At 41.9% G+C, this 14,992-nt stretch overlaps 2 protein-coding genes across 3 annotated transcripts in view; both read left to right on the top strand.

The window, feature by feature from the left end:
• Positions 1 to 102: 102 nt before the first annotated feature.
• On the top strand, positions 103 to 5,698 carry nudt5 (nudix (nucleoside diphosphate linked moiety X)-type motif 5). 2 transcript variants are annotated; one of them, XM_005743347.1, is made up of 10 exons: positions 103 to 174; positions 490 to 559; positions 788 to 855; positions 1,836 to 1,888; positions 1,966 to 2,073; positions 2,181 to 2,276; positions 2,424 to 2,525; positions 4,536 to 4,544; positions 4,628 to 4,681; positions 4,771 to 5,698. In XM_005743347.1, exons 2-10 carry the CDS (start codon positions 503 to 505, stop codon positions 4,878 to 4,880), a joined length of 657 nt encoding a protein of 218 aa, XP_005743404.1. In that variant the 5' UTR covers positions 103 to 174; positions 490 to 502; the 3' UTR covers positions 4,881 to 5,698. The 2 variants fall into 2 exon arrangements, with proteins under 2 accessions (XP_005743404.1, XP_005743403.1); XM_005743346.1 differs by lacking the exon at positions 103 to 174 and adding an exon at positions 181 to 328.
• Positions 5,699 to 6,256: 558 nt separating this feature from the next.
• The window catches only part of fbxo18 (F-box DNA helicase 1), a 20,129-nt gene continuing 11,393 nt past the window's right edge, over positions 6,257 to 14,992 (top strand). Inside the window, exons 1-13 of the mRNA XM_013913401.1 lie at positions 6,257 to 6,633; positions 6,903 to 7,058; positions 7,643 to 8,265; positions 8,355 to 8,491; positions 8,852 to 8,999; positions 9,094 to 9,275; positions 9,360 to 9,434; positions 12,406 to 12,497; positions 13,038 to 13,206; positions 13,286 to 13,505; positions 13,615 to 13,702; positions 13,793 to 13,888; positions 14,002 to 14,138. Of these exons, the coding sequence (XP_013768855.1) occupies positions 6,615 to 6,633; positions 6,903 to 7,058; positions 7,643 to 8,265; positions 8,355 to 8,491; positions 8,852 to 8,999; positions 9,094 to 9,275; positions 9,360 to 9,434; positions 12,406 to 12,497; positions 13,038 to 13,206; positions 13,286 to 13,505; positions 13,615 to 13,702; positions 13,793 to 13,888; positions 14,002 to 14,138 (2,142 nt within the window). The 5' untranslated portion in view covers positions 6,257 to 6,614. The remainder of the gene's footprint in view (positions 6,634 to 6,902; positions 7,059 to 7,642; positions 8,266 to 8,354; positions 8,492 to 8,851; positions 9,000 to 9,093; positions 9,276 to 9,359; positions 9,435 to 12,405; positions 12,498 to 13,037; positions 13,207 to 13,285; positions 13,506 to 13,614; positions 13,703 to 13,792; positions 13,889 to 14,001; positions 14,139 to 14,992) is intronic.

The raw sequence follows: 14,992 nt of genomic DNA, 5'->3' as shown, positions 1-14,992 counted from the left end.
GTATTGTAAATATTTCATTAAAAATGTTAACATTGAAACTGTTTATTGAAATAGATTTAAGTTTCTCGGTTCTTCCCATTATTGTGACGTTTGTTGTATCAGGAAGTGGCAGCAGAGTGACTCATCATCGTTTCTCTACTCTCTACAACTAGTCACACACGAAAGGGAGTTCACGTGAGTTAATTTGAGTGTTTTTTACAAATTTACCGGATTGTTAAAAGTTTGAAATACTCGAGCTCTGGCAGTTTGTAGCACTGTGAAGGGTAAAGCAGATACCCGCCGTTAAATAAACAAAGACACACAGGGAAGGAAAGCTAAATGCGGAAAGGTAGGGGGAAATTGAACGGTCTTGCAGTTGCCTGGCTCTGGCAGCTAATTGAGTAGCTCATGATCTGAAACGTCTCTTCAGCGTTTAAGCACGGGTCGATACAACTTCTATATTTTCCTGCCCAGGTCAGGCTTTCTGACTCGTCTTTCTTTCATTTTCAGTCGGACAGTAACAATGAGCAACCATGAAGAACCCAAAGACACTGCAGCTCCTCACATTGTGAAAGAAGAGGTGTGTGTGTTTAAATGTTTGTGAATGAGGGCGTTCAGAAAAAAAAAATGTCGACGCTAGCAGTATAAAATTGCTATAATAGTGCATTGGCTATAAATTGGCTTCACTTGTGTAATATAAAAATTGTGTTATACAGTTTAAAGTAATAAAGTTTCAATGTGGAGCTTCCATGTTAGTTTACTGAACAGTAGGCATGTGATGAGCTGTGTGTATGTGTTTGTTTTCTAGCTTATTGCGGCAGGGAAATGGGTGAAGCTGGAAAAGACTACATATGTGGACCCCGCTGGAAACACCAGGTATTGTTCTGTCTGTGGGTTTCCATATTCTCAGTGAGATTAATTAACACTGATAAATAGTGGATAATAATATAAAACATAGCCTGAGTTTAAAGTGTATGTGCAGTGGCAAAAAGATCCTTATTTAATTTAGAAATTTGGGAAATTTTGGTGTTTATCCAGACAAAACAATAGATTTAATGTGTAATATAATAGCTTAACTAAAATGGAGTAGCTTGAAAGAATAACACAGAACACATTGCTGGTCTGTTGAGGTGAAGAGAGAGCCAAATGTGAAAGCAACGGTACTGTTTTACTGTTAGTGCTACATCCCTACCCCCACCAATGGTCATGATCTATGGGTAGCAATGGAAAGAATGAGATCGCGAATCCACACTCTGGAAATAAGCATCCTCCGAGTGGTGGCTGAGCTGAGGGCGAGAAGGGGCTCGGGGTAGAACCGCTGCCTCTCCACAAAGGAGTCGTCTGAAGTGGTTTGAGCATCTAAGATGGTGCCTGGGTCCCTTCTAGGCAAGGTATGTCTTACTTGGAGGAGACCCCAGGGTAGACCTAGGATTTGCTGCGGAGGTTATGTCTCTCAGATGGATTGGGGAAAAACTCTTTCCAATGGAAGACTTGGAAGAGGTGGCTAGGAAGAAGGAAGTCTGAGCATCTCTGCTTAGACTGCTACCCAGCGACGTAGACACATAATTCAGTTTTTTTTCACCATCATCATTCATTTTTACTCTTAGCGAAGTACAAACCTGTCTGAAACACTCAGTTTCAGACAGGTTTTTTTTCTGCTCTTGTCTCTATACAATGTCAGTAGTAGATGGTTATGTGGATGTTTCCTCTCAGGAGCCCCACCCACCAACTGTTCAAAAATGTTGATTTTGATGGGCAGAAGAAAGTTAGCTTAACTGGAAGAGGAAGGAAGGATGGTAGAACAGCACAACAGGTCCACCCTTAAACTACTTTGATTACCTGTTTTAAACCTCCAGAACCTGGGAGACTGTGAAACGGACAACGAGGCGAGCCAACACTGAAGCAGATGGTGAGCGTATCTTCTTTCATTTTCTGGTTGTTCAGCTTTTGCCAGAGTTATTGAAGGCTAACACATATTTCCTCCAGGTGTGGGAATAATCGCTCTGCTGAAACGGACGCTGCATAAGGACTGCGTAGTGATGGTGAAGCAGTTCCGCCCTCCTCTGGGATGCTGCACTCTGGAGTTTCCTGCAGGTCAGTTTTTTCACTCATGATGTGCTCGATGATGGAGTATGTTCCAGGGTAATGAAAAGTGCTTAATCATCTCCAAGTTGGCACTTTGTTATTTTTCTGTTGTTTAGGATTGATCGATGAGGGGGAAACTGCCGAGGCGGCTGCACTGAGGGAACTGAAGGAGGAAACTGGTTACACAGGAGAAGTAGTAGGAGTCACTCCAGGTACTATTACACACCATACTGCAGAAATTCAGGGATCGGCAGGATGAAGTGTCCATACACATTTTATCTTTGAAAATTCCAATAAGAGCGATAAGGTTAAGTAGACTGATAAGTTTGTTTTGGCTAACATTATTGCTGTGCTTGCAGCAACCTGTCTGGACCCTGGTCTGTCTAACTGCACCATTCAGACTATCCTGGTCAACATCAATGGTGACGATGTGGAGAATATCAACCCAACACAGAAGCTGGGTGAGAAAACATTTCACAACTCAGTTTTTTCACCATCATCATTCATTTTTACTCTAACTTGTTTAGGACATAATTCAGTTGGCCATGTTGCCTTCATCACTTTTCTTAGATTCACTTACAAGCAGAATTCCTGTGCAGTAATCTGAAGCCGGTGCTAAAATAATTAAACTCTATTCTAGAGGGAAAACTTGATGACTTTCAAATATATATTTTTTACCCTGAGCTATGCTTGATGGGTCACTGTTTCATCTGACATGATCACGGACAGAAATGACTCCCCACAGATAGCAAAGTGACCCCTGACTGGATCGACCCTGGTGTCTATTGCTGTCTGTATAGGCCAGCAGTCCACTGTTCACCTTAGCTGTTTATATGCTGTGTGAAGAGCTTCCACATCTATTTACTCTGGAGGAGGATGTAAAACTTTGTGAAAGGAGTCTGATACAGGTCATGAGTCGGTGAAGCTCACTTCTGTCAGGCAGCTGTAGTGAGGTGAAAATTTGAGGATATGTTGAAGTTTTCTGTCAGTAAGCGCTGCTGTTTTTGAAGCTGTTAGCCAGCGTTTCTGAAACTGTCTTGAAGAGGATGTAACGTTGCTGAACTCCGAACTACAAGACTGTCAGGAATTAATAAGTATGTTTGCTCGTTTTTCTTGTGTTAGTCACATTGTTTCTTTCCTCAGATGATAAAACATAGATGTCATGAGACTTCAAGTTGTTGTAGATGAAACTACACAGTACTGTGTAGTGCTGTTAACAAAAAAAGAAATAGGCCTTCTAATCTGTACCAAAATGTTATGATTTACCTGGATAGAACTTTATTAATCCCTTGGGTAGGTTCCTCCAGGAAATTCAGTTTCCAGTAGCAGAACGGCAACAGAAATTTGCATAGTAAAGAAATAGAATGTAATATAAAGTAAAGGTGAATGAGAGAATATAATATTAGCATATATACAAATATAAATACAAAATATATAAATAGGCAATGAAATATACTCATTTATGAGATGTAGCAGCCAAATGTCTATTGCACATTTCAACTATTGTCAGTCTATTGCACAGTGATTAGTTCTTCTTCAGTGATTGTTTGCAAACACTAGTTTGGTTTTCCCCACCCTCCTTTGTCCTTCCCTTTCCCCTCCCCTCCAGAGAGGAGTTAACCAGTTTGACGGTGTGTGGGACAAATGAGTTTTTATTTGTACTATTGCTCCTGTAACATGATTTCTGTCAGAGTAGGAGAATATTAGCTTACTCTTAATTAGTTTTGGTGCTTAAATGCGTTACTGTAATGAGCTCCTTGGACAGCTTCTAGAATTCATTTGGTAGTTGGATCTTCACTTTTCTCATGCAGGCTTTTACATTGCTGGGAGTAACAAGAGGTTATGGTAGTGTCGTTTATTGAAGCACACACAAAGTATCTGCCTTAACAGATTTTCTTAACAATTCATTCACAAATGGATGAAATGGTCATTTAGAGGTTTTGGTTGTGTTAATTAAAGTTAGGCCAAAATGAGTAGTTGGTTCATCATTTTTCCAATCTGTAAATTGAAGTTTTTGTGATCTTTCTGTTAAAAATTAACAATACCTTCGTGACTTCATGTCACTGTAGCTCACCTGCTTGAGCAGCTGATCTAATGCTGAAGCCTACTGCAGCAGTCTGGGTTAGTGTAATGGCTCGAAAGTCTCAGTTGGTTTTGACATTCAAACCTTCCAGCCTCTGCAGTTCAATTGGCAATTTAGAAACAAAGTATCAATCCTGTCGTGCTATTGATACAATACCAAGACTAATTGCATCTGTCTCCTGTGAGTTTTACCTTTGTCATAAGCATCTGTACTCAAACATGAACTGTCCCTATCAGATTGTCCCACTGTTATGCAGCGTTCACGTGTTAAACCTCCTAAAACATGAAGAGAAACTCAGTCTTCCCTTTTTTTTATGCTTCTTAAAAAACCAATATCATTATGTTAATCTTGTTCTCTTGTGTTGTTTTTTTTTTTTTTCCCCCCACAGATGATGGAGGTGAGTCATGTTTCAGTTCCCTTTTTAAGTAGCCCTTAGACATAAAGGCCCATGTGACCATTTCATTGATCTTCTCCTTCCAGAATTTGTCGAAGTTATTCTTTTACCGCTTGACGAGTTCCAGACCAAAATAGACGGTGCGACTTTTCACACACTAAAGTTTGTGCAAGCATTCAGACTGTAAGAATTAAAGCCTAACATGAGCTTCCCTCATTTTACCCCACAGATTTGTTGCAGAAGGAAAAAATAATGGTGGATGCTAGGGTGTACATCTTCGCCATGGGGATGGCTCAGGCCTTCTTTAAGCCAAGAGAGCTGCCTGTGCTGAAGCAGTGAAGGCAGCCCGCTGAAGATGAGGATTGACAGGAAGAAATAGTCCCTTTTTTGTTACACGGGGCTTCTGCATAGGAGCGCAAAATTTGGACGTGTGTTTTTAAAAATTAGGATTTTTTTTATTTTATTTCAAATTGTGAAATCAAAATATTTGTGCTTTTGGGACTAATAGAGCTATGTGTTTAAAATCATACTCAAAACTGAAAACTTGAAGTCAGAGGAGGAATTCAAAGCTGTGAGAAAGCAAACCTATGAAGAAGCCCTGTTTACACTACATGTGCTGGACCAGTTTTTGCTCTTGGTGTGAAGATTCCACCATAAATCATGGTTGGGCTTTAAGCCTGACAAATAGTAGTTTCCAAGTTTTTATAAGATAGCTTGACTTAACACAGGTTCTTGTAGGTTGTATTTACTGATTTGAAAACATTCCTTTACATGTGCTTACATACTGTTTGACTTAATGAGAGAAAAATCCACCTCAAACTAATTACCCGTTTAAAAGCTGGCTGTTTGGGCTTTGTGGGGAAAAAACAGACTTCACTAAGTTGAATAATTCCAGCTCATGTCTCCTTTGGTCATTTCAGAATGGAAAGGAGCCAATGGTCACAAAAACTGTCACAAAGTGATAACGGTAACATAATTGGCAGATATATTAACATTTTAAGAGCGTAACTTCTCTGTAATGTACAGCAAATGAACTCTATTGATTTCAGTGACTGCTGTGCCTCAACCATTGATGCGGTGCAATTACCTGGAGATTGGTACTGTATTTACCCTAGCACTTAGAAATTACTGACCCATGAATAAACATATTCCCCCTACTTGTTCTGGAATATGTGCTTCTGTTTTAAAATTTACACTTTAACAAACAAAGATATGGAAACTACACGGTTGTTTGTTTGGTTTTTTTAAATTTACTTTTTACTGCTTTGGTGAAGAAATTTGTGGAACAAAAAATGATTTGAAGGCAAATGCTTAGAGTGCTCACTTTAATCAACATCGAACTATTATGATGCATTTTTTTTAAATTATTATTATTATTATTATTATTTTTTGCTGTTACAGTTGTAAATGCTCATAAGAAACATGGCTGCCATTTCCAATAAGATCAGGGAATGTGTAAATGAGCCCTGTAAGCCAAACAGTTCTGTCTGTTATGTTAAGGGTCTACTAATCAAATCAGTTTGTCATTTAAATAAGAGGATAATCTTTTATATTTTATTTAATCAGTTTTTAAATTGATTACATTAATCGTTCTTGCTCACTTTTGCAAAAACTTTGTGGCATCTGGATCAAGCCATTGAAAAACTGGAACTTCGCTCGATGTTGCAAAATGCGAATTTCAGCTTTCCAGTAGGTGGCGATGATGCGCCTTTCAAGTTGGTTTGAGATTCAAAGAAGAACAAACCGACCAATTACACCAGACCTGCAACTTCAGAAGCTTTCCTCGAAAACAAAAACATACATGAACGTTTTCTCCAATGAATCCCTGTTAACGTTAAATTAGTCCGCTTACATTTAGGAGCAGTCGCGTTTTTAAAGTAGTTTTTGCATTAGCAGTACTTCTGGGAGAAGTACCGCTAATGTTAGCAGGCACACACGGGCTAGCAGTGATCGTTTGTAGACGTTAGCTTGGACGGTTCGGGTGTATTTTCTGAGGCTGTTCGTGTGTAAAGACTTCTTTACGTGAAATTATGGGGCTTTGTTACTGAAAGATTGTAGGTGTAGCAGCAGAAAATGGAGGTGTCTGTTAAAGGTAAGTTCAGGATTTAAAGCTAAGTACACTGTATGTACTCATGTACTACTTTTGAAATGCACGTATACGAAAAATAAAGTTTTAACGAGATTTTTTTAGACTTGTTGCCTTGTTTTATCCCACAAAACTGAATATAATCTTTAATGGTAAACTAGTTAGCAAACAATTGTAGGCTGAAATCTAAGGAAAGGCTTACCCTGCATGCAGGATAATCCCAGTACTGTGATTTGAATTGTTCTGCCACGGCTGGATGTTGTGTGGTTTCCTAGGAAAGGCCAAGAGGAGGCACCTGAATGCAGAAGACTGTGATGGACTGGGACAAAGAGCAGTCCTCACCCGGCCTCACACCTTTAACCAGAGGATGGGCAACCGTGATCCGAACCGGGGGCTTTACCCCAGGACACCCACTAAGCGGCCAAAGTTTGGTAATGTGGTGTAAAGCTTTTATTACAGTGTGGCGTGAGAAAAGGAACACTGAGCATGTGACTTGGTAAATGTTAAATGGACTGGTTCTTATATAGCACTTTTCAACTCTATATGAGCACTCAAAGTGCTTTATACAACTAATTAATTCACCCAATCAATAACTGTTAAGTGCTGACTGCTTAACAGATGACCTGCTCTACCACGTGAGCTACAGCCACCCCAGCTTCTTTGTGTCATGTCTTTAGGAGGAAGACACAGTTTTTGTAGTGGACTGTAAACCAAGCAGTCAAGCTGTGATTGAAGTGCACTGCATTTAACTGTAAATTTAATGCAATTTTAAATATGAGACCCAAAGATATGTTGGAGCAAATAAGACTGAAAACCACCAATAAAACTATCAGAGATCGGCAAAGACCTTAGAATTTGATAAATCAACACTTAGCAGCTCAGTGACACCAAAAGAAATGAAAGAACACAACAGACAACCTTACTAAACTAAACCAATGATTTATGGATGTATTTTTTGCCTTTTGACAAAAAGTCTAAAGAATCAGATTATAAATCTGTGTCCTTTTTCTCTTAGCACCTGCCACAGGAAGTCCTTCTGGGAGACAGAAGGGTATCAATGAATTTTTTTCTGTGGCGAGAGTCCTCAGCTCCAGTCCGCACAAATCCTCCCTGCCTTCCACCTCCAAGGAAGAGCCAAGAGCTGCAGAAGAAGAGGAGGATGAGGATGACGATATCAGCCTGTTGGCTGTACCTTTGGCACCACAGCTCAGGATAACAGAGGAGGAGGATATCGATGACAGTCTTTTAGCTGCTGTGATGATGCCAGAGCCTGAGGCAGGCGAGGAGGAGGAGATTGACGATGCCAGCCTGTTGGCTGTTGAGATGATGCCGCAGTCTAAGGTGAAGGAAGAGCAGCAGGTGGATTATCTGGAGGGAATGACGGCTGAGATGTTTGGGAATGATGATGAATTTGACCAGTGTGACATTGATAATGAAGAAGAGGAGGTGGAGGCCCTTCCCGATGCCCACTTTGGGCTCCTGGGCAGCAGAAGCGGCTTGCTGAAACCCCAGGGCTGCATGGACGACCTTCCAGAGGAGGTGCTGAGAGAGGTGCTGTGCCTCCTACCTGCCCAGGACCTGTACCTCAATGTCAGGCTCGTTTGCCATCGCTGGAGGAACATCGTCCAGGACAGCACGGTAAGATGACACCAAACAACAATCGCAAAATGAAAATGAGCACGTGGAGCGAAATGTCAAAGTCATGTTGGATGTGCTTCTCTTCACAGTTTGTGCCTTTCAAGAAACAATACTATCGCTACATGATGAGAGAGAGGCATACAGAGATGGAGATCTGCTCCATCCTGAGGAACAGCGGTATAACAGGGCCAGCATCTTCAGAGCACAGCATACGAAAGCTAGTTGTGTAAGTTACTCTTTCTTTAATAAGAAAAATTACAAAACAGTTGAAGTTCTTGTAAAATGTCCACCACATGAAGTCTCGCCTTGAACTGCAGAAAATTATTCATGTATTTCTGGTTAATATGATTCCAATATGACTGTTTCTGATCTGACTGGGAAGGTTGGTTTGGGAAGTGATGCAAGTCTCTCCTGTATACGAGTTGCTGTGGCCACCCTCGCTGTAAAAAAAAAAAAAAAGTGTAAATAAGCTGATCTCACATTGTGTGTGTGTGTGTGTGTGTGTGTGTGTGACTGGAATTTGATATCAATTTCTCATTTTTAAAATGTCACTCTGTGTGTTTGTGTGTGTTGTCTTTATTATCAGTTTAATGGCTCAGCATAAGGTTGGAGAGCGCTTGAGGCCAGATGACGTTCTGGAGCGTGTAAAGAAACATCGCCTTTTCCCTCAAGCTGAGGCCTCCATCAGACTGCGTATTTCTGATGTTCAGAAGCACTTTAACCTTGGAATTACTGTATGACTCACTCATTAATACATAAAAAATGCCATGTGATCATATAGAGACAATCTGAGTTTTAAAGTGTGTCCACAATGGATCTGATTTCCAGGGTCCTAACCCGTATGCAGCCATGGCTGTCATACTGATCCTGAGTGAGGGTGTTGGTGATGTGCAGGCCTTAGTGTCTCTGCTCACGGGCTGCATGTCACACTCGGCCATCACAGAGTACCTCTGCCACATGGCCATGATGCTGCTCGCTTTAGAAAGGAACAAAGTCACTGTCAGTAACAGGTAAGATGAATAACGAGTAGCAATCCGGATTTCTGTTCTCATCATTCGTCACACTGTTTGTTTTTCTTTTTTCTGCCTGCTCAGGTTGCATTACAACATTTACTATGTCCTCCACCTGATGGAGAATGGCCCGTTCCCTGTCAGCTCTCCACAGAGCAGGTGAGGTCAAAATATGTTAGTTCTGTAATACCGATACAGGGACGCTAAATATCGATATTTTATTCAATACTTTGAGAAGACTGAATAAGAGCGGCTCAGCAAGATTTCTTTCTGTATGTGATTTGAAGCGTTTCTCTTGTTGTTGCAAGAATTTATTCCAACTGATCCTATAATTCTCAGCAGTTTCAGTCAGCTCTGGTAAACTCTCATTAGGTGAAGCCCATTAACCGATTAAGATAAGAAGAACTTTGTTTATCCCGAGGGAAATTCTTTTGTCGCAAACATGCTCAATGCAACAAGAGAAAAAATGAGCGCAGATAAAATAACATAACTATTACTACAAGTAATTATGACAAGTGACATAATGTTAGTGCAATGAATAAAGAGAGTAGCAGCATATGATGGGGGGATGAAACAAACATTCAGTAACATACAGGTGAATAATATTGCACAATCTGAGTGAGAACAAAATACAATCATATTAATCCTAGAAAATCATCTACCGATGAAAGAAGAGTTGTACAGTCTTATTGCCACCGGCAGGAAGGATTTCCTGTGCTGGTCAGTTCTGCATTCAGAGGCGATGAGGTTTTTTTCCTACGTGTGCTCCGATGGCCCATCATGGAGGCGTAGAAGGGTTGTCCATGATACTGAGACACTTTTCTAGCATTCTCCTCTCAGACACCTCCACCGGGTTCTCCAGGACAGAACCAGCCTTTTTAACCAGGTTGTTCAGCCTGTTGCCATCAGCTGTCTTCACCCCACTGCCGCAGCACAAAGCTGCAAAGAACACAACATTCTCTACCACAGAGTGATAGAACTTGGTAAATATTTTCCTACAAACATTAAAGGACCTAAGCTGCATCAGTAGGAAAAGCCAGCTCTGGCCTTTCTTGAAGACAGCTTCTGTGTTCTTGGACCGTCCAGTTTACAGTCAGTGTGTACCCCCAGGTACCGGTAGTCCTCAACTACCTCCACAACAACCCCTCTGATGGTTACAGGGGTAGGAGGAGGAGCATGCTTCGTAAAGTCGACAATCAGTTCCTTTGTCTTTGCGATGTTAAGTTGGAAATGATTTAGCTCACACCACACAACAAAGCTGTCCACCACACTGTTGTATTCCTCCTCCTTTCTGCACATGACATGACTGAGACTTGTACCTGAAGTCAGACATGTAGAGGGTAAAGAGGAATGGTGATAGGACAGTCCCTGTGGCACTGCCGTGCTGCTTAGGATGTTATTCGAGTGGCAGCTCTTCAGCCAGACATGCTGTGGTCAATTTGTTAAATAGTCCGTAATCCAAGCTACCGTTGATGCATCCACCTGCATTTTCTTGAGCTTATTGCCCAGCAGTGATGGACTGATCGTGTTAAAAGCATTCGAAGAACATGACCCTCACAATGCTCTCAACAATGTCCAGATGAGAATAAGCCTGGTCCATCAGGTAGGTGATGGCGTCCTCCACGGCGATACGGGGTTGATAAGCAAACTTTAAGGAGTTCAGCCAAGGCTCCACCAGCAGATGCAGGTGAGTCTCTCCAGCGTCTTCATGACGTGTGAGGTCAGAGCCACTGGCTTGTAGTCACTGGGGATCGACGGGTTGATCTTTTTGGGGACAGGAACCAGGCAGGATGTCTTCCAGAGTGATGGGACCCTCTGCAGTTTCAGACTCATGTTAAAGATCTGATATAGAGCTCTAGACAGCTGGGCAGCACAGCACCTGAGGGCCCTGGAACAGACACTATCAAGGCCAGCAGCTTTGCTGAAGTGGAGTATGCACAGTTCCCTTTTGATGTCATCTGCTGAGAGGGACAAAGAGAGACAGGCTGAGGGAGCAGGAGGGGGGGGGAGGAAAATGGAGAAGATGGGAAGAGCTGGGTGTGGGGACAGGAGATGCAGGGCAGTCAAACCTATTGAAGTGCAGATTTAGGTTGATTGCGCATTCAACATCCCCATCCATCCACACACCTCTTTTGTCTCAGGCCAGTAATGGCCCACATTCCCTTCCACACCTCCCTGGTATTGTTTTCTTGGAGTTTGCTTTCCAGCTTTCTTCTGAGGGACTTGTTTCCCTCAGCAGTCTTGGCTTTAAGCTCCTTCTGCACACATTTCAACTGTTCTTTGTCACAGTTTCTGAAAAATCTCTTTTTCTTGTTTAGCATAGCTTTGATGTTACCTTGGGTAACAAGGTTTATTGTTGGGGAAGCAATGAATGTTTTTTTTTTTTTTTGGGAACCGCATTTTCCGCACAGAAGTTGCTATAGTCTGTAACACAGCCAGTCAGATTGTCAAAATTGTCCCCATGAGCATTACAGACAACATCCCAGTCCGTTGCCTCAAAGCAGCCCTGCAGAGTCTCTTCTGTCTTCCTTGTCCATCTTATAACAATTTTTGTGACTGCAGGTTGCCTCGGGATGATAGGTTTGTAAAAGGGCTGGAGGTGGACAAGGTTGTGATCAGCCCTGCCCAGGGGAGTAAACAATGATAATTATGACGAGGGAAAACTCTCACGGTAGATAATATGGTCGAAGACCGATTGCTAACAGTTCAGTATGTTTATTACGCACAGCCGTCCTCACCTTAACGTGACTAGAGGAACACCAGCGGTTGTTTACATAAAGAGCGAGTCCTCCTCCCCTTATACCGTCATAATTACTTGCAAGTTGCTTAAACCTTCCTTGATGGAGGTTCAGTCCTTTTTTTTTTTTTTCTGGATCTAATCATGTTTCAGCTCATGATGTTTGTTTAACTGTCTTAAGAGGGATTCAAACTGCAGGCCAAACGAATTCACTGGAGACCATTTTTTCCTGATTGATTTTTGCTTATTCACATAATAAACTAACAGCCAGTGTGATTTTCTTTTTTCTGAACTTGTATATGTAATATTCAGCAGACATTTAAATAATTAGAGCTGGACTGATGCTTGAGGAGTTTTAGCACTTTTTTTGTTTGTTTCTGGTGTCTCTGCTAGGCGGCCCCAGATCCACCTCACGCAAGAACAGCAGCAGATCCTCAGCCACAATATCCAGGATGACCACGTGGTTAAGATAATAGCATTTGCAGGTACAGTAAGGAAGTGGAATTGGAGACAGTGCCCTTACATGAATCTTTTAGGCCAGCCAGAGTATGTGTCACTGGCCAGTGGATTGAATGTTTATAGAAGAACAACACTGCAATATCCATTTTTATTAACTTTTCCCATTCGTTCCCATTGCGTGTACTGTCTGCACTAAATACGTTTAATGCTATAGGATTTGAGACATCACCAGGGGGCGCTCTTTCTCCTTTATAACACCTTGGTAAAATGGGTCTGATATGCTCATTTTTATACGCTCATTTCTTTATGTTATAGCTGTGGGATTGCACTGGAGGAGCATTACATGATTACATGAAGCCTTTTAGCCTGAAATGAGCCCTTTTACCTCCGTTTTCTTTAAGGTTCTGCAGCAGACAGTGGTATAAAGATGCCGTCAGCCCGTAGGGAACATAGATGTAAAATATGAATCTTTTGTCATCAGTGCAGCTTGTGTGACGTAGGCTACATTTGCAGATGACGGGTCTTTGTGTCGTAGCTTCATTAAAGGTCAGTGCTGTGTGACACAGGTACTGGGAAGACTACCACACTAGTGAAGTACGCTGAGCAGCGGCCGGACCTTCGCTTCCTTTATGTGGCCTTCAACAATTCTGTGGCTTCGGAGGCACGCCGCCGCTTCCCCAGGAACGTGGACTGCAAGACCGTCCACTCGTTGGCCTATAATGACGTAGGGAAGAGGTGAGAATCAGAGTTCTCAGATGCTCGTGATGGCAGGCCTTCGTTTTAATACTATCGTGCTCTCTTCTCTCCCTTTCAGATACAAATTCCGTGACAAGCTGACCTTTAACATGAAGGCTTTCGCCATCAGTTCTGTTCTGCCCAAAGGCCGCGGTGGCTTCACCAAGGCCAAAGTGGTTATGACAACCCTCAATGCCTTTATGGCTTCTACAGATGAAACCATCACTATAAGACATGTTCCCAACTCTCGTGTGACTAAAAACAACTTCCGCAAGGATATAGATCATGATGAAAAACTGGTATAAACGTTTTAAAGTATATAAAAGATCGGCGCTGTACCTATGAAGTAATTTATTATGAAGCTACATCTAAAGTGTGTTTTGTGTTATCATGAAATCCTTGTTTCAGTTGGTCGTCCGTGATGCACAGAGAATCTGGAAAAAAATGAAGGATTTGAATGAGAAGTCAAAAGATGCCTATTACATGACCCACGATGGTACGCCAACTGTGAAATGAAGAAATATAATTATGTTTACTACGTTGTGTAAAGAAATGATGGAGGATCACTGGAACATTTCATTCCCAGGTTACCTAAAGTTATGGCAGCTCCAAGACCCAAAGCCTTGCTTGTCGGGTGCATACAATGCTCTTTTCATTGATGAAGCCCAGGACTGCACTCCCGGTACTGAAATACTCCCACAGGCTCACATGTTTGCAGAAAAGCAAATCCTTGATGATTTAGCTCAGCTTTTATGCTTTCATGTTGTCCACTGACTGTTGTTTGTTTTGTTTCAGCCATCATGGATGTGCTGCTGTCTCAGAGCTGTGGGAAAATCCTGGTTGGCGATCCTCATCAGCAGATCTACACCTTCAGAGGAGCTGTTAATGCCTTGAATGTTGTTGAACACACCCACATCTATTACCTCACCCAGGTACACACAACTACCCAAACACACCGTGGTAAACGTGGACAGAAAATGTTATTTAGCATCACATGTGTCAAAGTTGACAAATACAGCAAAAGAAGAAAGATGCACTATACTGCCAAAAGTATTCACTCACCCATCTACATCATTGAATTCAGGTGTTCCAGTCACTTCCATGACCACAGGTGGATAAAATCACCCAGGCATGCAGACTGCTTCTATAAACATTTGTGATAGAATCGCTCTCAAGAGCTCAGTGAATTCCAGTGTGGTACTGTGATAGATGCCACATGCTCCTCGCTACTAAATATTCCACAGTCAGATGTTAGTGATATTATAACAAAGGGGAAACGATTGAGAATGACAGCGACACAGCCATGAGATGGTAGTCCGCATAAAATCACAGAACGAGGTCAGCAGGTGCCAAGGCCCATAGTGTGCAGAGGCTTTCTGAAAAATCAATCGCCGCAGACCTCCAAAGTTCATGTAAGCTTCCGATTAGCTCAAGAGCGGTGGGTATAGAGCTTCATGCCTGAGCAGCTGCATTCAAGCCTTGCATCATCAAGCGGAATGCAAAGCGTTGGATTAGCCCGTTAGTTCCACTGAAAGGTACCCTTAACGCTTCAGCATACCAAAACATGTTGCACAACTTTGCAGGAACAGTCTGGACCTCAAATGTGCTTTTGGAATAATCATCAAAAAGAATGTTTTTGTTCCCATAAACACACTCCTACATCTTGTAGAAGGCTGTCCCAGAAGAGTTGAACTGTTGAATTTGGCATCTGTTTATATGAAAGAGGAGGCATCAGATACAGTCTGGTGACATGTAAACAAAGCTTAAACTCAGCTTTTTGGCCATC

The sequence above is a fragment of the Pundamilia nyererei genome, unplaced genomic scaffold (genome assembly GCF_000239375.1).
Source record: "Pundamilia nyererei isolate P.nyererei 1_Seehausen unplaced genomic scaffold, PunNye1.0 scaffold00130, whole genome shotgun sequence".
Taxonomy (NCBI): Eukaryota; Metazoa; Chordata; class Actinopteri; order Cichliformes; family Cichlidae; genus Pundamilia; species Pundamilia nyererei.
This window is presented reverse-complemented; position numbering and strand designations above follow the sequence as displayed.

Excerpts from the sequence above, each read along its gene's own strand:
- nudt5 (XM_005743347.1), top strand. The coding sequence starts at position 503 with ATGAGCAACCATGAAGAACCCAAAGACACTGCAGCTCCTCACATTGTG. Across the intron at positions 856-1,835 it reads GACCCCGCTGGAAACACCAG|AACCTGGGAGACTGTGAAAC; the intron begins GTATTGTTCTGT and ends TTAAACCTCCAG. Across the intron at positions 4,682-4,770 it reads GTTCCAGACCAAAATAGACG|ATTTGTTGCAGAAGGAAAAA; the intron begins GTGCGACTTTTC and ends TTTACCCCACAG.